Source organism: Hipposideros armiger, unplaced genomic scaffold (assembly GCF_001890085.2).
Source record: "Hipposideros armiger isolate ML-2016 unplaced genomic scaffold, ASM189008v1 scaffold_217, whole genome shotgun sequence".
Classification (NCBI taxonomy): domain Eukaryota; kingdom Metazoa; phylum Chordata; class Mammalia; order Chiroptera; family Hipposideridae; genus Hipposideros; species Hipposideros armiger.
The window spans coordinates 2,870-24,328 of NW_017731567.1; the positions used below are offsets into that span (position 1 = coordinate 2,870).

Consider the following 21,459-nt stretch of genomic DNA (forward strand, 5'->3'; position numbering starts at 1 on the left):
ATTCCAATTTACACTCAGTAGTGCACAAAGATGCATGTTTTCCCACATCCTTGCCCAGCCTAGCCAATACTGATCTTCAGATATGTTTAAGTAAGTGAAGAGTGTCTCCCCTACACCATTTATTTACTAGGAGGGCTGTTGGGAACACCTTCCCACAGCCTGGTCAGTTGTTGGAATTAAACCTTTTGTGCATTGCTTTTTGCCTGCTTTCTTCCTTATGTTGAAATAACTTTCTAGGCCCAGGATGCAGCTGCTCTTGCTCAGGGTGCCAGGTCAGCAAACTGAAACTTAATACCTTTGTGTCCTTAAAAATGCTCTGCTTGACCAGGAAACACAGTCTATCCAGTCAGCCGACCCCCAATGGCCAAGCCTCCTCTGGGCTATCTCCTCATTTCCTTCTTCCTTCTCACCCCAAACAGGATGACTCTGTGGCCCCAGCAGTCAGATATTCTCTATTTTTCTCTTCCTTGTTCTTTATTCTTTATCCTATACAAGCTTCTTGCCTTCCACCTCATTTTGCAGTTCTCTGAATGGAGACTGTTCCCTTCATGAAAGGTTAAATAAAGTTTGTTTATATCACCTAAATTGTCTTCTTTAATCATTTTTAACACTTATTACAAGATCTTTCTTTGTAGGGGCTTTTAACACTTTGCCTGTAATAAACATTGCAAACATTTCCCCCCAGTTAGTACTTTAGCTTTCTTATGTTCCATAAATATTTTGAATTTTTATGTAGGCAAATCTACGTATTGATATTTTCCTCTTACATTCTGGCTTTTGCATCATGCTTAGAAAGGCCTCCCCCATCCAAGATTAGTTTCTCCTAGCACTTTTATGGTTTCATTTAAAAAAAACCAAAACTTACATTTTTTTATCTAGTTGGGATTTATGCTGATATATGAAGTGAGGCTGGAATCCAGACATACGTTTTTCCAGACGACTAAGCAGTAGTCCCAACAGGTATTGAATAATTCATCTCTACCACACTGATGGTCTAAATGCTGCTTTAGGTGATTTCTTGAGTAGAAATTTACCAAGGTAATCTTTTAGCCTTTGCTTAGTAATTTTTCTCCTAGTCAGTTAAGTAGCACGAGTAACTCTATTGTTGTTATTACTCCTAATATACTTCCGTTACTCAGCTAAAAACAAGATCACATACTTGAGTATTTCACTGAACCCTTTTACAAAGAAGGTATTTCCCCTTGCCCTGCCCGACTTATTCCCTACTCATTTTTCACACTAGTTTGCATGTCCCTAACATACGCTCTCATGGCTTTGCGTTTCTGTGAAGCACCTATATCATTTCATTTTTGAAAGCTACAGTTTTCTGTTAAACATCCCCCTTTTTTTGAGTGAACAATTCAAAAATGAACACACAGCTTAAACTGGCATTATGCTTTTATGCAATCCTAACACACATGCATTAGTACCAAGGTTTCATTAAAGGTGGCCTGGTATCAGGTCTTCCATCTCAAACCCACAGGAGGAAAATAAACACAACCCCCGCCCAAGCACAAAACAGCAACATTTGCCCTTGAGATTACAGTGTATCAACATAACACCATGGGACATGGCATTTTAGAATAAAATGTTTTGTGGCAATTTTAGCCAGATTATAGTAACATTCATATGATCACCATGAGCTCCACAAATTGTTTTGGAAACAGTCTGTGGGCAATATGAGTCTAGGGGTAGTCATTTTTTACATCTTCCTTCCTAAAATTGTTAGTGGTGACCAAGGTGTGAAACAGGGATAAAAAGTTGAGTAGTGGGCTAAGGGCAGCCAATGGCATGAGCAGTCTTTCCAATACCTGAAACCTTTAACCACCAATTTACAAAGTCCATTAGACTTCACCTTAGGGTGAACAGGCAGGGAATGAAACTGACAGCTCAGAACTGCTGCCCTTATGGTCTTTTTCTAGAGTTCAAAGGTAATTAAACAAGAGAACTCTCCAATACTCAAAAAAGGAATGAAACTGAAGCATTTGAATTCTCTTCACTACAAAGCAGCAGAGTGCTCTGTATTCAATGGAAACTCAAAAGTTTTTAACTGAAATAAGTATTGGTAATATGGGTGACCCATGGTTGAATATTTCAACATAGCCATTTCTCAATTTCCTTTTCTGGAATTGACCACTGCTTTTTTTTTTTTTAATTAAATTTTTAAATCATTTATGGTGTCTCAGCAATACAAATCCAACTATAGGCCAGAATATTGACATGGAGCTAGAATCTCTCAAATTTTGGTAACCATAAAAATGATCAGGAGCTTGTTAAAAATGAATATTTGTGGCTTTCCACATCAGAAATTTTGATTTAGTAGGTCTGGTTAAGGTATTTTAAATAATCACTTCAGTGAAGCTTTGTGGATGCTACCAGATCCCACATTGAGAATTGCTTTAATGGTGCAAATAGGTCTTGTCAGTTCCCTCTATGTGTTTTTGCTTTATAACCTACCCTATGACACAGCAATTTGATTTCTAGTTGTATACCCAAGAGGAGTGAGTACACATACCCACAAAAAGCACAGGTACTAGAATACTGCAGCTGTATATGTAATAGCCCCGAAGTGGAAAGAATTCAAATGCTATCAACAGGTGAATGGATACATAAATTATGGCATATTCATACAATGGAAAAGTCTATAGCAATAAAAAATGAACCACTGATACATGCAAACACCTGGCTGAATCACACAGATAGTACATTGATGAAAGAAGCCAAGCATAAAACAATACATACTGTATGATCCCATTTACATGAGGTTGAGAACAAGCAAAACGAATTGATCTTTAGAAGAGTGGTTCATTTTGGGGGAGGTACAGACTGGGAAAGGGTGCTAGGGAATCAGAAAGTTCTTGTACCTTGATCTGAGTGCATACATATGTGAAAAATCATCAACTACTTATGATTAGTGCACTTTATGTATTCCACGGCAGGTATGTTATCCCTTAAAAAAAAAAAAAGGCAGCTGGACAAATAGGTCTAAAATGGTTTACTCAATAGATTTGATGACACAGAAAAAACATCACCACACATAATCATTTACAATTAAATCAAAATTTATTCTGAGATTCTGTAACATTAATATAAACAAGGTATAGCAAAAACCTCAACCACAACTCATAGTAAAAAAATCTGAAGTGTTATCGTAATATTATGGACCTGTCACTGGATATAACTACCGTATTTCCCCATGTATAAGATGCACTTTAATTTGGGGCCCAAAATTTGAAAACAAATGTATTACATAAAGTTATGAACTCAAGTTTTATTCATCATAAAATCCATACAACCCCTCATCACTGTAAAAAAAACTATAACCACTGTATAAGACGCACCCAGTTTTTAGACCCTAAATTTTTTCAAAAAAGGGTGCGTCTTATACATGGGGGAAATGGTATATCTTGACAGCAAAAACAGTACAGAGGAAGAAAAACAATATGAAATTTCAAAATATTATTTTTAAAGTAGATAATTCCTTATGCTTTTGAGCCCAGTCTAAAATTTAAATGAAGTTTGTTAAAATTACTGCCATAGATTATACATCATTTCTGTAAATAAAATAATTTTGAGATTTGCCGAAGTAAGGACCAAGTTCCTTTTAAAAAACAAGTTACTGAATATTTTTTTCTGAAAATATTTTCTGCAGTGCGCACCTTATTGAAGGGGAGCCTCTATTGCAATTGTGGAGTATGATGCCTGGAGGATCAAATTGCTGACAACACTACAATTGCCTTATATCTCTAATGTCAAACTTCTAAAATCTGACTACTAAAATTGTAACAAAACTACTATTAAATTTCAGATTGGTGTGACAGTGACACTCTCCAAAGTGTGTATTTGGTGTACTTCTAATTGCCTCATTTATCATTAACCTGGTTTCCTATGTACTTATCTTATTCTATTTCCCTAATTTCCCAACATCTTTCTCACTCTTTTGTACATTTTCCATATACTTAACTTTGTTCCAAGTTTTTGAGAGACAAACTTCCTGAAACCCCCATCTTACTTACTTGATACAGGAATCATTCTGGGACTTTCCTTCATTGCATTCCTTTGTGAGATCTTAGGTTTTCAGGATCCCATGACTTCTTACTTAGATTATTACTCCTTTGTTTTGGTGAAGCACATCCTCCAGTAGCCTCCTAAGAAAGGATACATGGTAAGGAAAATTTCGAGACCATGTAAGTCTAAACTCTATTTTAGCCCCATACTTGATTGAATTGTCTGGATACAGTATTCTAGATTAGAACTTTTCCTCTTAAATTTGAAGGCCTTGCTTTCATTCTTCTAATATCCAGTGTTGCTACCAAGAAATCAAAATGCTATCCTGAAAACATCCTTTTATGTAAACCTTGTTTTTCCCCTTTGGAAGCCTTTAGGATCTTTTCTAACCCTGGTATCCTGAAATATCATATGCTCTTGTGGGTTTTTTAATTCATTGTGCCAGGCACTAAGGGGATCCTTTTAATTTAGGAGACTCATGTCTTACATTTTTTGGCAATGTTCTTTGTTTCCTCTTCACCTCCTTTCTCTGTTCTCTCATTTTGGGGCTCTTATTAATCAGATGTTGCATCCTATTCTAATTTTTTTGTTCCAGTTTCTAAAATTTCTTCAGCTTATCTTCCAACGCATCTACTGAATGTTTAACTTTGGCTCTCCTATTTTTCCAATACTCTTTATTTTGATTGTTCATTCTATAGCATGCTGTTATTTCATGGATGCAATATATTCTATGTTTCTGAGATTATAGCTTCTTTGGGAATTTTACATTCCCTGCATTATTTGTAGTTTTTTTTTTTTCAGGTTCTTTTGTTTTAGTATTCATCTTTCATTGCTGAAGGTATCCTCAAATGCCGAGTGATTCTTGGCTATCAGTTTATTGTGAGTTCAAGTGACTGAAAGCTGTGTATGAATGAGCAGGCTTGTCGGTCCTAGGTTTTATTTTAACAAATAATCGAGTGGCAAGCTGTTTTTTTAATTGTTAATGTTTCTGGATGAGGTGGGCAGGGCTGGGTATAAGCCTGGCTGCCAAATTATGTAGCTGGGTGGACAAACGGACTGATGGCTCATGATGTTCAGAACACTGACATTCTCTCAGCCCTTCTGTTTTCAATATAGAACCTCTCTACCACCACCATTCGCCTTCAAGTCCCAGTTCTAAGTCTAACTGGGACTTTGGTTCAATTTCTCCAGAGAAGAAGTCTCCAGTCTTTGGCTAGAATGAGGGATAGTCACCTGGCTACAAAAGGAAGGCAAAAATAAACTTTTAAATAATCCCCTTGTTTCCAACTTTGCTGTTCACCACCACCTTCCAGGGTGGTTGAAATCCTTGCGTCTTTTGGGGGTTCTGGAAGGAAAAGACGTGTTCTAAGTTTGTGGATCCTTTCCTGCAATGAAGAATGGCTTCCAGAACTGTGCTACCTATCAAGTATCTAAATTAAAAAAAAAAAGTAATACACTTACTCTTTCGCTTCACGGCAGAGTAATGCTTAAAACACACGCAAACAAAAAAACCCAACAAACCCAATCTACCTATTTCTGAGATGGCATTAAAAAAATTATAAAAATGTCTGGAAATGTTTTAATGGTTATGTTATTTTAGCCTAATACAATGTCTTTTATAAAAACTCGTTATCTTCAATTGGGCTTCCTTCTTCACCTAACTTTGGTCAAGTGTGTGTTAGTCTGCGCCCCGCCCCCGACCAAGTATTTGAAGGTAAGAAACCACCACATACTGGGAAGAATCAGACTGTTTCCTTGCAACAACAACATGACTACAACCGGCTTCATCAATGCTCCTAACACATTTATAGGGCTGCCAGATAAAACACAGTATGCCAGTTAAATCTGAATTTCAGATAATGAAGTCATTTATCTAGTGTTAAGTATGTCCCATATTCCACAGTTCATCTGAAATTTATTTGGGTGCCCTGTATTTTTATTTGCTAAATCTGGCAACCCAACACACTTAAAACAATGTGTCATGAGGAGAAAATGACCAACTGGGTTTAAGGAAGGAAAGTGGGATCTGGACCAAAGCATTCAAGCCATTGGCAAATTCTACATTACTGCCAGGTAGATGGCCAGGGGCCAACACCATATAACCCACTTAGTGGTTAAGTCCCTACAAAATGTGTCGGCTGTGGCCAACATTAATGCTTTTAATATAGGAATTTAGTGTCTCTGGGTTATGGTTGGCCTCTTAATTGTGTCACCAGAGCTTTGTCACTTTATCAAGTCATTCTGGTTGCTCAGGGTCTTTTTTGATGGGAGATGGCCATGCCCTTGGAATGTTCCTATTGTTTGGGTACCTCCCAAAGGAAGTTACCCCCACTGGACCATTGCCTAATTAATACATTGTAAAACACTAGTTGATATATTAGTTGTCAGTTTCCACACTTGACCCTGGATGGAAGGGTAGCATTAAGCAAGGGCTTAGCAGTTAATCTAAAGATAATTCCCTCCTCCCCTCCCCCAAATAAGAAGACATTACCAGCTCCTTAATTTACAAACTGCCACACTTATTCTCAGACTCTTCCATCTGGTTTCTGTGGAAATCTTGACATCACAACAGCTCGGTTTCTATGTATACTCGGAGCTCAGTTTTAATCTTGTTTGGCTGATCAGGATACAGAGTCTCCTAAATGACTGTCCTCCTCCAGGAAATCGGGCATCACTTTCCAAATGACCCCAGGAACTTTCATATCATGTGTCAAGAGTCATCTGTCTTCCCAAATAAACTGCCCAAACGCCAGTCAACGTACTGTTTTATGATCCAATCCTAACCTGTCCCTAACATTTTAAACAGACTCTATGCCTTTTACTAGCAACAACTCTGGGACTGTCTGCCTGCCACACTACTTTAAATTATTTATAAATCAGGCATTCCTTTCCGTATCTCATTGAGAAGAGCTGGACATAGCTCTTACAGCTAACAGGAGCTGGGTAGCTAGCAAGTGTCAGGTCACGATGGGATCCTTATCCTTGCCATTTTCTTGGTTTCACTTCCAAAACTTTTACATAACCCCACAGCTGCCACCAATTGAAAGAACATAGAAAACTGTATACAATGAGACTCAAACATACAGCAATTGCCTAAATTTTAAAATTGGCAAAGATATACCAGAGATTTCCCTTTTCAATAACACCAAGTTGACAAAGAAATACCTAGTTTATGTCACCTAGTATAGCTCCCTCAGTTTCGCTCAGTCCACTGGGTATTTCGTATTGATGGACTCGTATGCCAGTAGCTCGCACAAGGTTGTCTCATGCAGTCACAGGTTACCTAGACTTTCTGGAATTTTCTATAAAACCCAGCCATGCGAGCAAAATATTTCGGCCATGATCTGTGTATGCCATTACCTTCTGAATTTAGCACACACAACTTAAATCTGTGTAGAAAATGCCTATTTATTTATTCCCTTGTGGGGTTTAATTGTTGGAATGTGCCCTCTGAACCAACTCACACTACATTTGGGTAGCTGCCCTACTTTCAAATATTTAAGGGCCAGTATAAGGATCAGGCTTAATGTGACCCTAGAGAGCAGAAATGGCATCAATGGCCAAAAACTTTGGGAAAATGTATCTTGGGTCAATATATTTTAAAACTTATGTATACTATCTTATTTAATTTTGCACACCCAGTATCTGGGTTATAGTAGGCATTCCATAATGTTGTCAGATAAAAGACTAAATTTCTAACGCGATATTTAAAACTAATGGGCTGCTTCCAAAGATAGTGAATTCTGTAACACTGCTGTCAAAATTATCATTTATTAGAGATGTCCAGTAAGAAAATAACCCAAGTGACTTTTGAGGTCCCTAAATTACTTTACCAATATAGTGTAATATCAAAACACTGTTTTCATTAGAGAAAAATTGTTTTAGATGGACAGCTGTGATAGGAGCCCCGAAGGATGATCCTCTAAAGCTGGCCTAACATCTGCCCTCATCCTGCCATGTATTTTTTTCCTTTTCTTAGGAAGCTGATGGGTTCTAAAGACCTGACTGTGGTCTCCTGGGCACAAGGTATCTGGGCAGCTTCAAAAAAAGAAGCTGCCTGTCTGTACCAAAAGAGTGCAATACCTTTAAATAACATTAATGTCCATTGATTTAGAAATCCTGTGTCCTCATTCCTTTGATAAATAGTTCTATAAATAGAAAATAAATGTGTCCTCCTTCATCCTAATTATGGTGACTGCATTTAACCAAAGGCCCACATAGGGTGAGTTTGCAAGTGACAAATTCACCCCTAACCCCACATCCATGGCACACAGAAAGAAATGAAGACTTAAGGCTTATAGGTGCCTATCCTTTTGTGCAACCTTAACAAATGGGTTCTAATTACTTCACAAATGGGATCAAATCTGGGTCTTGACTGAATACCTCACAGTATCTTCTTTATGTGTTTGTTTCTTTTCTACAGCTGTCAAGTCACCTCCTATCAGAGACACTGTATAGGTACAGATACTGTATCTATTGAATGTTGAATATGCCTTCAGCAAAGCAGGATCTAGTTCATTTGAGAATAAATGACCGTACTCTGATGAGCATGTACAAAGCTGTTGGTTTATTCAGCTGCAAAGCTGGGGAAAAGCTTCCTTTAGGAGTAAATAGCAGAAATGCGTTTATGAGCAAGGCACTTACACACACACACACACACACACACACACACACACGCGCGCGCGCGCGGAGAGAGAAAAAGGATCATATGGTTACATAAACATGAATATATTTTAATTTTCAGACCTCCCTATCTCTTCCCACCGCCCCCTTAAAAAAAAAAAACCAAACAAACAGGTTGTTGTAACATTTTAAAAACCAGTTTCACAGAATATCTACTACATAGGAAAAGCTTCTGATATATTCAGTTACACTAACAGTATGATATGGTTTCAGTTCAGTAATTGGCCACTAACAAATATTTTTTCTACCTACTACAATTCCCTCCTTTTTCCTTAAGACAACTAAGTGTCAACAGAAATACTCATTAGGTTATAAACATTCTTCTCTCTCCTTAAAGTCGTTATACAATTATAGGATTTGTGAGTCCATTAAAGTTTCAATTTTTGATGCCACATTGTATACAGCACTTAATCATGGAGAATAGGAAACAGCAAAACTGAGACAAGGAAGGAGTATATCTTTAACAATCTATTTCCTGAATCCGTTAGATGCCCAGTCAGCCAGGATCGTTCACAGGGTTCACTCTTTAATGTAGGTGGGTGAAAAGATTTAACGGTCTCATGCATGTTATGTATGTTGATTTCTACGTTCTGACTCATCTTAATAAACACAGCAAGCAAGACTCATTTACAAGGGTACATACTCTTCCTTGTTCAGCTAGATCTAAAGACAATCTATGCAGAAAAACAACGATGCTAAAAAACCCTTAACTTCAGATTGTATTAGGCTGAGACTTTTTGGTAGTAAGGTTGTTCAAGTTAGAAGTGTTCTTGGAAAATTTGCAATGGATGTGGAAAGTGCATCAAGTACTGGTCTAGAAACATACAGATGAAATATTTAATCCACTATCAGTTAGTACTGAAAACATACGCTCTAAATCCTTTCCCTTTGGTTTTTTAGAATGTTTTATTTCCTCTTGACTAAAGTCTGGGTGCCAAGAGGCAGAAAACATATTTCCCATAGAACAGGTGTCTGTTGATCCCCAGGTAAGACCTCATAGGTCAATTTAGCTAGAGGCAGCTTGGTGGGAGCCTATGATATAAATGTTGACGCTGTAACTGCGGGTACTGAACTAGGTCTGGAGTAGTATTGGCTAGGTTTGAAACAGCACCTCCTCCCCCTAACAGGAACCCCTAATGGGTGCCATATGTAGGCTTATTATATAAAGGCCAAGGTAAGTCATATTCCCACCATTTTCTCTGTCTAGTTATTCAATTTAATTCCACTACCTCCTAGAAATGAATGTTAGAGAACAGTATGCTCAGGAAGGTGTAATTGGGAGTAGCTAACTCCCCACTTTCCACAAGCCGTTCTGAAGTTTGGATAACCAAAGGGGTGGGAGCCAATCTTTCCCTTCCCGTTAATAATTAGATATCCAGTTAGAGTCCATTCAGACAGGCTACACTGGGGGGAGAACTGAGTGTGGAGAATAGTCAACTTATCTTTTGCAATATGGTTCCTTTTGACTAATTCTCCATTAAAGTTCTGATTTTATCCACAGGGTCTGTCAAAGGAAATACTCATAGTGCACATTTTCTGTAGGTGAGTAATGGGACTCTTGGGTACATATTCAGTACCCGGTAGACCTTCGGCTTGTCAGGACAGGGTACAGTTTGGTTGAGAAGGCATTTTTTCTCAGCTATGGGCTGTGAAACTTTGTACTGCCTTCTCAATTAGCAACATGGGAGATCTCAGGAGAAATGGTAAAATTTTCATAGTGATGTAGTTAGGAGCTTGTTAACTGCCTTTTGGAAGTCGGTGTAGGAGTAAGTAGTGTTGATGGGTTCAGTGCGGGTCGTTTCCTTAACTGTTTTAGTTAACCAGCCACAGCAACAACCAGAAACACAGGAATTAGGGACCTGTTTTAGGTATTCAGGTATGGGAGTGGCTCTGCTCAAGGTTCGGCTTAACTGCTTGGTGGCAAATTGCAGGGCTCCATTCAGAGTGGCATGATCTCTAGAAAGCCGGCTGGGACTTGTAAGGGGCTTCTGAAAAGGTGGGACACCACAAGAAGCCAGAGGAGGCCATTCAGGGATTGGTTCCAGTCTGGGGACACAATGGGAGCAATGAGAGAGTCTCAGGCCAATCTCTCGAAGTATATGGACCGGTGTGCTTGGATCCAAGAGCTTAGCATGATATAACCAGGAATTAGGATTTAAAGGTTTCCAAGTTGTTGAATATTTTAAAAGGCACTTAACCTGCCAAGCAAGACTCTCCAGAGGGGTTAGGTTGGGCACCACGGGGTCCTCTTCTTCAGAGGAGTCCCACTCTTCCTCAGAACTCTCATTTAGGTAGTTAGCATTTTCTTCTTCCTCACTTTCTGATTCTGATAAGGGGTCAGGAGAGGGATTTCTGGGACCCATTAGAATAGAACAGAAGAAGGGACCAGAGAAAGGCAACAATTTAAGCCAGCAAAATGCTAACACTGGCAACTAGAAACAAAAGATGAAAAATCCTTTCAACAAGATTAATTTGTGTTTCTCCGTCCGTCACACACACAGTACGCCTCTGGCTCGCACTACTGTGCAGTTCTTCGAGATTATGCTGTGTATTCTTCACTTACAAAGAAGACATCTCAGTTCTCAGGACCAGTTCAGTGTGTAAAAGTGTTAGTCACTTACCAGCGGCACAGGTCAGAGTCTCTCCTTTAAATCCTGGCTACCCAAGAAGAGACGAGGTCCTCTTCTAGGAAAGCTGATTTTCTTAGTACGGTCTCAACTGGTCGTGATATTGTGAAGAGATGCTTGTGTTCTCTGTTTTGCTGGCAGGGATGTTATATCTACTTGGTAATGAAAAGAAACTCAGTGGTTGCCTTCGTTGTCTGCTGGCATAGCAAATTTTGTGCAGGGGCTGGTGGGATGAGTTGTCAAGGACATATGGTGTGCATAGGTCCGATGCTCTCCACAGGTGGTACAAATGCCCTTGGAACCTGGTGACTTAGCTGTTGGACTATCTGGAAAGGTAGCCTTAACCTGTGAATGAGAAGACTAGACACATGATATTAAAGCCTGAAAACACTGGGTAACATTACTATCCATCTAACTGTCCACCAGTATCCAAGAACATGAATGCTGAACAAAAAACCTTATTGGCTTTCCCATCTCTATTTCATGGGCTTAGGCAGATTTTCCTATTGGGAATGGCTCCTAAAATCACAAAATTGGGAAGGGGAAGCCTGGGGCCATTTTAATCCTTTGTTGGTACATATCTGGGCTCATTTGTTTTTTAATATGCCCAGAAAATTATTTCTGCAAAAGCAGATCCCTTATGCCCCAAACTCCAAATAGAGAGTTATTAAAGGTATCTTTTTACTTTTAGATGTGCTTGTTGGGATTAGTTTTAGGGGACCTGTCCTGGTTGTGGAGCGGCTAGATGTTAGGACTCTTGCTGGGATCCCAATGGTTGTGGTCATATGACCATACTCTATAGGTTTGATAAGATGGCAGGTAGAAATCTTATAACATTAGGAATTACACTGAATGTAAATAGGTTAAATTCACAATTAACAGGCAGACAGACTGGATTAAAAGACAAAACAAGGTTCAGTAATATGATAAAGAAAGATACTTTAAAGCAAGAAGACACAGAAAGGTAAAAAATAAAAGGATGAAAAAAGATATATCAGGCAACTGTGGACCAAATCAAAACTGAGATAATAAATTTAATATCCAACAAAAAAATATTTTAAGCCAAACAATATAAGGGACAAAGATGGACAATACTACTAGTAAAATAAACCAAATAAAGTAATATACAGTTAAATCCTCTCTTAAAATTTTTTGATAAGTTCTGCAACTTTAAGCCAAATGTTAAAATTGGTAAAGTCAATTTTATCATAGGCTAATTGATATGAACAAGAATTAGGTTCCTATGGCATCTCATCAATGTTATAATGAGATGACATTGAACGAAACAATGTTATTCGAGGACCTGCTGTACTCATCGTATAAATATATGAACCTGGAAACACAGCCTCATAATTTCTTAAGTAACAACTGCTAGAACCGAGGAAGAAATATAAGCAGGGATATAAAAAGCATGAAAAACAGTTAAAATATCAATATGCTTTGGATACAGAACTCTATACCAAACACATATTTGAGAGCGTGTATAGACACCCCCCCCCCATTAGGTTATAAAGTATAACTAGATTCTAAAAGGTCAATTTCATTCAGATTAAATTCTCTGACTAAAATATTAAAGGTTAGTTAAAAGCAATCCTATGTTGGGAAATTAAGTAACCCATGGGTTAAAATTAAAATTATAAAGGATATTAAGAAATACTAAAACTGAATAATATAAACTCCCAAGGAAAATTTGTGGGACGTGGCCAAACCAGTACCTAAAAGAAATTTATAGCTTTGAATACACTGATGAGGAAACAAGGAAGTTTAAATATCCACAAGTTAAGCATTCAATTCAAGATAATGGAAAAGAGCAACAGCAAAATAAGCAGGAAGGATTCAATGAAGGCAGAAATGAAGTGGTATATAAAATGATACCAGAGAAGATTGATTAAACTAACATATTTTCTGAAAACAAGAGTTAAAAAAAATCAAAAGTGGTGAGACTTATCAAGAATGTGATTAAAAAATGACAGAAAATAGAAAACATGACAAATATGCTAAAATATGAAAATCTACATGAAACGGCTAACTTCTAGAAGAATATAAAATACTAAAATTTGTACAGGAATAAGTAACTTCAAATAGAATACACTAGCAAGTATTAAAGAAAATGAAAAGGTAACAACCTCCTATTTATTAACTACACCAGGCCCGTATGGTTTTATAAGCGAGTTCCATTAAATTTTCTAGAAAATTAATTAATATCTATTTTATATAAGCTGTTTCATAAAAAAGAAAAAAAAATAAACTGACTAGCTCCTTTTATGAGAATAATAAAATACTAATTTCAAATCTAGATATGAACCAAATAAGAAAAGTAAAGGCTCATTTCACTTGCAAAAATTCCAAATATTATCCAACAAAACCAATAGTGTATTAAAGAAAAGAAGAATGTCATAATTATGTAGAGCTTATCCCAGGAAAGCAAGAATACCTCAGCTTCAGAAAATTTATAAATATAAGTCACCACAGTAATAAAATAAAGCAAAAAAAAAATTATCAACTGTGGATATTTAATGTTTCTTAGTTCCCAATCAACACCTACTTATGCTTTAAAAAACAAAGCAAAACACTCTTACCAAACTAGCAAGAGAAAGTTACTTCTCAACTTGGTAAAATTATCAACCAAGAACTTTCAGCAGATATTATCCTAAATGAGAAACTTCATATTCCCTTAAAAAATTAAATTATGTAACAAAGAACCAAAAGTTCTAATCAATGTTATAATAAAAGAATAAGTGACAGGTATAAGAACTGAAACAGAAGAGAAAAGCTATTAATTTACAGATGATATGGTCATCTAATTAAAAAAAGACTAACATATAAACTATTAGAGCTAATACAAGAGATCAACAAAGTTCCTGGATCTGAGATTAATCTGTGAATATTTATTAATTTATTTACATAGCACTTACTATTTGCCAGGTACTATTCTAGCAAGTGCACAAATGTGAATTAATTTTAAATTCTCCTAACTACCCTGTAAGTACTTTTATTGTTCCCATTTACACATGGGCTACCTGCCCAAGGACATGCATCTACTGATGGAGTCAGGATTTGAACCCAGGCACTCTTAACTTCTACATCAGTAATACTAACTAGAAATGTATTACATAAATACCTTTCATAAAATGAATCACAAGACCAAAAAATGATGAATTCAATCACATCAAAATTAATCATTTTTGGACTAAAGACATCAAGAACAAAGTTAACTACAAATCAAGAACAAAAAGTAGCAACCTCAATAAAGAAAAGGGCAAAGGACAAAAATACCGAATTTACAGAAGAGAAAATCCACATGCCATTCACCATGATGAGTAAAGAGACATTACATTATTCTATTAATTTTGTAAAAGTCAGAAAGCTGGACAACGTCAAGTGTTAGCGAGGAGACTAAAGGAACCCCTTTAGGAACCAGCACTGCTGGTGGGATTATAGACTGGGATATCCTTTCTGAAGAGCATTGTGGCAGCTCTACATAGTCAAACAATTTGCACATCTCATGATTTAGCAACTGTACTCTTGGTATAGATAGCAAAGAAATTCTCATAAGACCAACATGTACTCTGGTGCTTCATCTTTGATGGTAAGGAATTAGAAGCATTTTAGGTTTCCATCACTGGAGAAGTAGATAGGTAAAATGTGGTGAAAGCACATTAGAAGTATACATTGCAACATGGCTGGACTAAAGGCATAGCACTAAAGGAAAACAGTGAAACCCAAAATATCAACATCCCATTTAAGTCATTCTGTAGGAGTGATTTCCAAAATGAAAGTCAATAAACATGTCTAGTTTTAAGTACACACTGATTTGCAATAATGGTATGGCTTAATGTCAGTAACATTCCTTTAAAAAACATTTCTGTGGCTTCTATACATTCTTTTTCTCTAATTCAGTTCCCACAGTGTCCGGCACATATTAGGGGCTTAGTCAGCTTTTTGGAAAAATTAATGAGGGAAATGATGAAGGACTGCTGAAGTAACTATACAAGCATGCTCCATTTTTACTCCAGGGAGACAAAAATCCCACATTATATTTAAGTGACCTGGTAATATGTTGGACAAAGACAAATTAAACATTTTTGAAAGCAGGATCAACAAAGATGATGTTACTAAAACAATGTAAAGGGAACTGCCTATAACTTCATCTTTAAGAAGAAATATTGAATGCAAATACTTTCATGTTTATAATATTATTACCCAGTTCAATCTGGAAACAAAAAGAAAATTCAAAACATACCATAAGTCTTTATTTTATTGAGAGAAGCTGTTGGCTTTCAATTTTCTGTCCTCTTAATATTATTAATATTTTCATTTCAACCAGATTCCATCTGCAAGATTGAGTATATTTCAGTCATTGTGTTACTCAAAGTATGCTTTAAAAGGTTCACTCTACTTTTTTTAGCAGAAATAAGACAAAAGTCTCCATGAAGGCATAAGTAAATTCCAGTGAACCCATAGCTATTATTCTTTTACATTCCATGTACATAATTTTCCCATGTCAAAACTGAATTAACCACACCTACTCTATATACGCTATGTATAATTTACCTTTAAAGAATACTTTTTCTGTAATTTTGGAACTAAATAGTCTTATCATACAAATTCTTTAGTTTTGTTATTTCTTCAACTAACTAAGTTTACCAAGGACAGGGAAAGATTTGTTCCCAAAGTTGCTATTATTTGTTCTTTTTTCCCATAGCACTAAAAGTAAAAAGTCAAGAAGCAGGTAAGCTTTAAGACACTGGGACTATAAAGTTTAAATTTAATGTAGCATCTTTTTTTTTCTTTTTACCAGCTTGAAGTAGACTGAAAATTGTATATATTAACACATACAGTATGTTTTGATGTGAAATAATTACCACAATCAAACTGTGAAATGATTACACACACTCATTAACATATAATCTCACAGTTACCATTTTTTTGGTGTGGTGAGGACACTTGAGATCTAATCTCTTAGCAAATCTCAAGTAGACGTACAATATTAACTAGTTAACATTAGGACTCCAGAACTTGTTCACTTTATAACTGCAAGTTTGTACCCTTAGGTCAACATCTCCACATTTCCTCTACCTCGAGGCTATTGGTAACTCCCATTGCTACAGAGTTTGACTTTTTTACATTCTACATATAAGTGGGATTGTGCAATAATTGTCTTTCTGCATCAGGCTTATTTCACTTAGAATGTCCTCCAGATTGACCCATGTTGGTGCAAATTGCATGATTTCCTTCTTTTTAAAAGGCTGAACAGTATTCCATTTCGTGTGTGTATCTCATATCTCCTTTGTGTGTGTGTGTATCTCATATCACTGTTATTTGTATCTCATATCTCTGGTATGTGTGTATCTCATATCTTCTTTGTGTATCTCCCATCTCCTTTGTCTATTCATCCACTGATGGACATTTAGGTTGTTTCCTATCTTGGCTACTGTAATGCTGCAATAAACACTGGCGTGCAGATAGATCTTTGAGATAGCGACTTTATTTCCTTTGAACATATAGCCAGAAGTGAGATTGCTGGATCATATGGTAGTTCTATTTTTAATTTTTTGAGAAACCACCATACTGCTTTCTATTATGGCTAATTTACATTCCCACTAACATGTATAAGGGTTCCCTTTTCTCCACACCCTTGCTAACACTTTTGGCTTTTTGAGAACAGTCATCCTAACAAGTGGAAGGTGTTATCTTACTGTGGTTTTGACTTGTATTTCCCTGATGGCTAGTGATGTTGAGGACCATTTCATATGCCCTGTGACTATTTGTTTGTCTTCTTTGGAAAAATGTCTATTTAGGTCCTTTGCTTATTTTTTTAATTGGGTTTCTTTTTGCTGAGTTGTATGAGTTCCTTAAATATTTTGGATATTAACCGCCTTTGAGATATATAGTTTGCAAATATTTTCTCCCATCCCCAAAGCTGCCTTTTCATTTTGCAATCTAGTATCTTTAAAAAACTTTTCAGATTATAATGTTCAAAAAATACTGAACAAAAACATTATTAATCCTAAAATACAAAAACCTAATCAAAATATAGTTAGGCTGACCTCTGGTGGCCAGATGCCTCATCCTTCAGTAACTGACAAAACGGTGTGAAGTCATCTTTTATTTGTGGCAAAAGAGCCAAATACAATACAATAATAAAGGCCACAAAATAAGAAAAATGCCTTCAAATCTTTGTTCTAATATTTAGTTTACCAGTTGAGTTTACATGAAAAACAAATGATATACACAGTGGTTCTCAAAGTAAAAATAGTTGCACACAATCCAGTACTGTAGCCACCAGCCCTATGTGTCTATTGAGCACCTGAAATGTGGTTAGCGTAAAATATTAGGTTGTCGGAAATGTCATTGACGTATTTTTTCTAGTTTTTCGTTGCAAAAATGCGTCATGACTCTTCTGACAACCCAATAATACCCACATTCAAAGGCTAAGTAGGGAAAAAATTTTAAATTATCTCATTATTTATCTTGATAACACGTTGAAATGATAATATTTTGGGTTTACTTGGAAAAAAAATTAATGCTCTTTCTAGGTTTCTTTCACTGCAGCTTTCCAGGCATTCTACATTGTAGCTATTGTGAAATCATAAATGTTTTCAGTATATTCCATGCATTCTTAGGCTTCTACGCTTTTGCTCTAGCTGATTAACCTAAAATGTCTTTTCAGAAATCAGACATCTAGCTTAAGTTTGAATATGGGTAATCCAAATACTACCATATTTATTACTTTAACATTTGAATACCCACAATGTTTCAGGAATTAGGAATACAAAGCAAGAGAATGAATGAATAAATTATGGCATATTCACACATTAAATACTATAGCAACCTGTCTGTGCCTCAGTTTTATCATCTTAAAAGGAGATAGAAGTTACCTCACTGGGGTTGTTTGCAAGGCTTAAATGAAGTAAAGTGCTTAGAACAGTGGCAGATAAGTGTAATATTATTATTAAAGTATCAATATGAATAAACCTCAAAAACAATAGACTGAAAAAGCACGTTGCATATATGGTTAGTCATATATTAGAACATGAAAAAAATACAGTATACTTATTCAGAGATGTATTCATATATCGTGAATACATAAATATTAACAGTAAATTCAGAAAATCCGTTACGACTGGGGAGGGAAGGTGATTCAATAGGAAAAAGCTGCAAGGAGTGGCTGTGTAATCTCTTTCTTTAGCGGGCTGTGGGCACTCAGATGATCTTTTTGGTCTGACATAATTCCATTAAAAAAAAAAAGTTTAGAGGCTTAGTTCCTGCTCGAGGGCACTCCAAATTTCTTTATCTAAACCAGTATCTCAAACACTCCCCCCCCCCATTCTGTGTTCTTCTTTGTTGAGTGCATTGCCGTTATACACCTTTGTACAAAGCTGGTAAATCTAGAATAAGCTGCATCTAAATTAAATCGTGCCTCTTCGCAGCGGCTCCCGGACTGCCTCCCTCCTTCGCAGACCTTCCACCAGCCGAGACCCCAAGGCTTAAAAAGGCGGCCCGCCTCTATGAGGAGACCTCCGAATGGCCCCCTCGGCCGACCCGGGAACGTGTCCCTTACCAGCAGAAGCCAGGCCGCTGCCCAGCCCTCCAGCACGCCATATCTATCCCTTCCCGATGGATCTCCAAATGAACCCCTCCTCCCGGGATCCCTTGCTCCCCTTCAGTCGGAACAGGAATTGTTCCCCTCAGCCGATTCCCTGTTCTCACCCATGTAGGCTCTTTTTTCTTTCTCGCCTCAAGCCCGGCTGCACGACCAGGCTAGGCCTAGCGCCACCAACTCTGTCCCGACAGTCTCACCGCCACTCCGCTCGCCCTCTCAGCGAATACCACTTCCGGGCGACCCAACGCCCCCTTCCTTAGAAATGCTACTTCCCACCCGGAAAACGGCTGGCTAGAGCCTAAGCGCATGCGCCCAAGCCGCAGTGTTCGAGGTGGGTGGATCCATCTCTTCCCGCCCTCGCCTCCAAATGCTCTCGCGGCAGTCTCGCGATATTGCCTTCTCCCGCGGGAGTTGTTTAAACGCTCTGGCGGTAACCACGCCCTGGACGCTTGGTGTCCCGCAGACTCGGCGCCCAGGAGAGTGGAGTTTCGGTCTGTGATCTGTCCGGTCAGCTGCAGCCGATCGCAAACAGAGCTCGTCTCCGCGGAGTCGCGGCACCATGGGGGCGGAGAAGAGGCTGCTGCCGATTAAGGAGGCCTTTCAGCTGGCCCAGCAGCCACACCAGAACCAGGCGAAGCTAGTGGTGGCGCTGAGCCGCACCTACCTCACCGTAAGCACGCCCGATCCTGGCCCCGGGCCGCCGCTACCCCTCGCCCTCTCCCAGGGGCCTCCCTTGACACTCTGAACTCGGCCACACCGCGATTCCAACCTCTTAAACTTCCCGACTTGGTTCGGAGAAGTCTGGCCACTCGCCCTAGGTCCCGCGGGCACCCCCCCTCTCCCCAGCGGCCTCGGGCGCGGACCGTTCATTCTTTGTCCGCGGTGAACTTGGAAACAAACGTTTACAATCTGGTTCTTCCTATTCACGTAAATACTGTCTGTTTTGTTTGTTTTGAGTGGAGCCGTGAGCAGAATAGGACAATGAATTTCGTGAAAATAAAATATTTTCAGGCCCAAGGAAAATTGTAAGTCAATATAATAAGACTTGGGGATATTAGATAGGATGTGAAAGTTATATCAAAAGGAAGTTGTGTAATAGTAAGGTTAAATATGGTAAAATATTAAAGCCTCTGTTGATTTGGGGTTGTTCATGAAGAAACATACTTTTACTAAACTGGTATCAAGGCATATTGAGACTTCAAGAATATTGGGGGGGAAAAGAAAATAAACAAACCCGGAATCCATTCACTGTCAAAATTCATGATTGTTTTCTCCCTGGGAGAAATAAATTTCTCTGGAAAGAAATCCGTGCAAATTTATTTCCCATTTGATGGTTTGGATAATTGAGAGTTTGCCAAATAATGGTTCTAGTTTGATTTATGGCTAATGCTTCTAGCAGTCTTTGGGTAATGCTGGGGAAAATTGATTTTATCAGTGCAGTTTGTGAAGGGTTTCTTTTGTTTTTCAGGTGGATGATAAAACAGTTTTTCATGAGGAGTTCGTTCATTACCTTAAATATGCTATGGTGGTCTATAAACGTGAACAAGTTGTGGAGAGGGTAATAGAATTTGCAGCGAAGTTTGTTACTTCATTTCACCAATCAGATATGGAAGAGGATGAGGAAGAGGAAGATGGTGGCATTTTAAATTATTTGTTTACTTTTCTATTAAAGGTATGAAAACTAGAAATTTGGGGAAGTATTGTAGAAAATTTTACTGTATTAAAAGGGCCATGGGAGTTTGTGTATTTTACAGAATGAAATATCTGGTAATTGAGAAAATGTCAGTGAATGGGTCTGCTTTTTATAGGAAATATTAGAACAGTCATTAAGATTAAAACGTGGACTTTTAAAATAACTCTAGCATTAAATTTTTAATGACCTCTCTTAACCAGTTCTCCCATACATTTGTTTTAAATGAGTTGTCTATTAGAAGAGTTCCTGCAGAGAGGAATATACTGTTATAATTTTGCGAATACTTCAGACTACATATTTTGAGACTTTATATTTGATATGTATGTAGATTGAGGTAGCATTATAGTTTCTCTGGGAGTGATGAATTACTGTTGTAATTTCTTGGATTTTAAACAGATTTCAAATGGAATGTGATTATTTATTTAGTGATGGTATGTGACTAAATTTTGATTTGTTTCCGTTTCAGTCTCATGAAGCAAACAGCAATGCAGTTAGATTTAGAGTGTGCCAGCTCGTAAACAAGCTCTTGGGAAGTATGCCAGAAAATGCCCAGATTGATGATGATTTGTTTGATAAAATTAATGAAGCAATGCTTATTAGATTGAAAGATAAAATTCCAAATGTGAGGATACAGGCAGTTCTGGCTCTTTCACGACTTCAGGATCCCAAAGATGATGAATGCCCAGTGGCTAATGGTATGTGTAGCTCCCTAAATCCTTTTTCAATTATGTTGATCTTGTTAAATTCTCAGCAGATGAATTTTTTTATTATGAACTATATATATGAAACAGTATATGTGTGTGTGTGTGTGTATATATATATATATATATATATATATATAT

General features: G+C 37.5%; 2 protein-coding genes across 10 annotated transcripts in view; one reads left to right on the forward strand and one right to left on the reverse strand.

Moving 5' to 3' along the window:
- Window positions 1-20: 20 nt before the first annotated feature.
- DCAF16 (DDB1 and CUL4 associated factor 16) lies at window positions 21-19,199 on the reverse strand. 7 transcript variants are annotated; one of them, XR_002125330.1, is made up of 5 exons: window positions 19,032-19,199; window positions 15,562-15,652; window positions 11,313-11,663; window positions 4,017-4,148; window positions 21-2,950 (listed from the first exon to the last, which is right to left on the reverse strand). XR_002125330.1 is itself a non-coding variant. In XM_019654253.1 (3 exons), the coding sequence occupies exon 3, from the start codon at window positions 11,052-11,054 to the stop codon at window positions 10,404-10,406; it is 651 nt and encodes a 216-aa protein (XP_019509798.1). In that variant the 5' UTR covers window positions 11,055-11,663; window positions 15,562-15,652; window positions 19,032-19,199; the 3' UTR covers window positions 8,553-10,403. The 7 variants fall into 7 exon arrangements, 5 of the variants coding, with proteins under 5 accessions (XP_019509798.1, XP_019509799.1, XP_019509800.1 ...); XR_002125329.1 differs by lacking the exon at window positions 21-2,950 and having other exon boundaries at window positions 3,325-4,148; window positions 19,032-19,198; XM_019654253.1 differs by lacking the exons at window positions 21-2,950; window positions 4,017-4,148 and having other exon boundaries at window positions 8,553-11,663.
- A 196-nt stretch (window positions 19,200-19,395) lies between these two features.
- NCAPG (non-SMC condensin I complex subunit G) overlaps window positions 19,396-21,459 on the forward strand; it is a 47,025-nt gene continuing 44,961 nt past the window's right edge. For 2 of the 3 annotated variants that reach the window (XM_019654234.1, XM_019654235.1), the window contains exons 1-3: window positions 19,396-19,594; window positions 20,393-20,596; window positions 21,084-21,312. In XM_019654234.1, coding sequence (XP_019509779.1) covers window positions 19,484-19,594; window positions 20,393-20,596; window positions 21,084-21,312 — 544 coding nt within the window. In that variant the 5' untranslated portion in view covers window positions 19,396-19,483. The remainder of the gene's footprint in view (window positions 19,595-20,392; window positions 20,597-21,083; window positions 21,313-21,459) is intronic. The other variant, XM_019654236.1, reaches the window with a different exon arrangement.

Excerpts from the sequence above, each read along its gene's own strand:
- DCAF16 (XM_019654255.1), bottom strand. The coding sequence starts at position 11,054 with ATGGGTCCCAGAAATCCCTCTCCTGACCCCTTATCAGAATCAGAAAGT.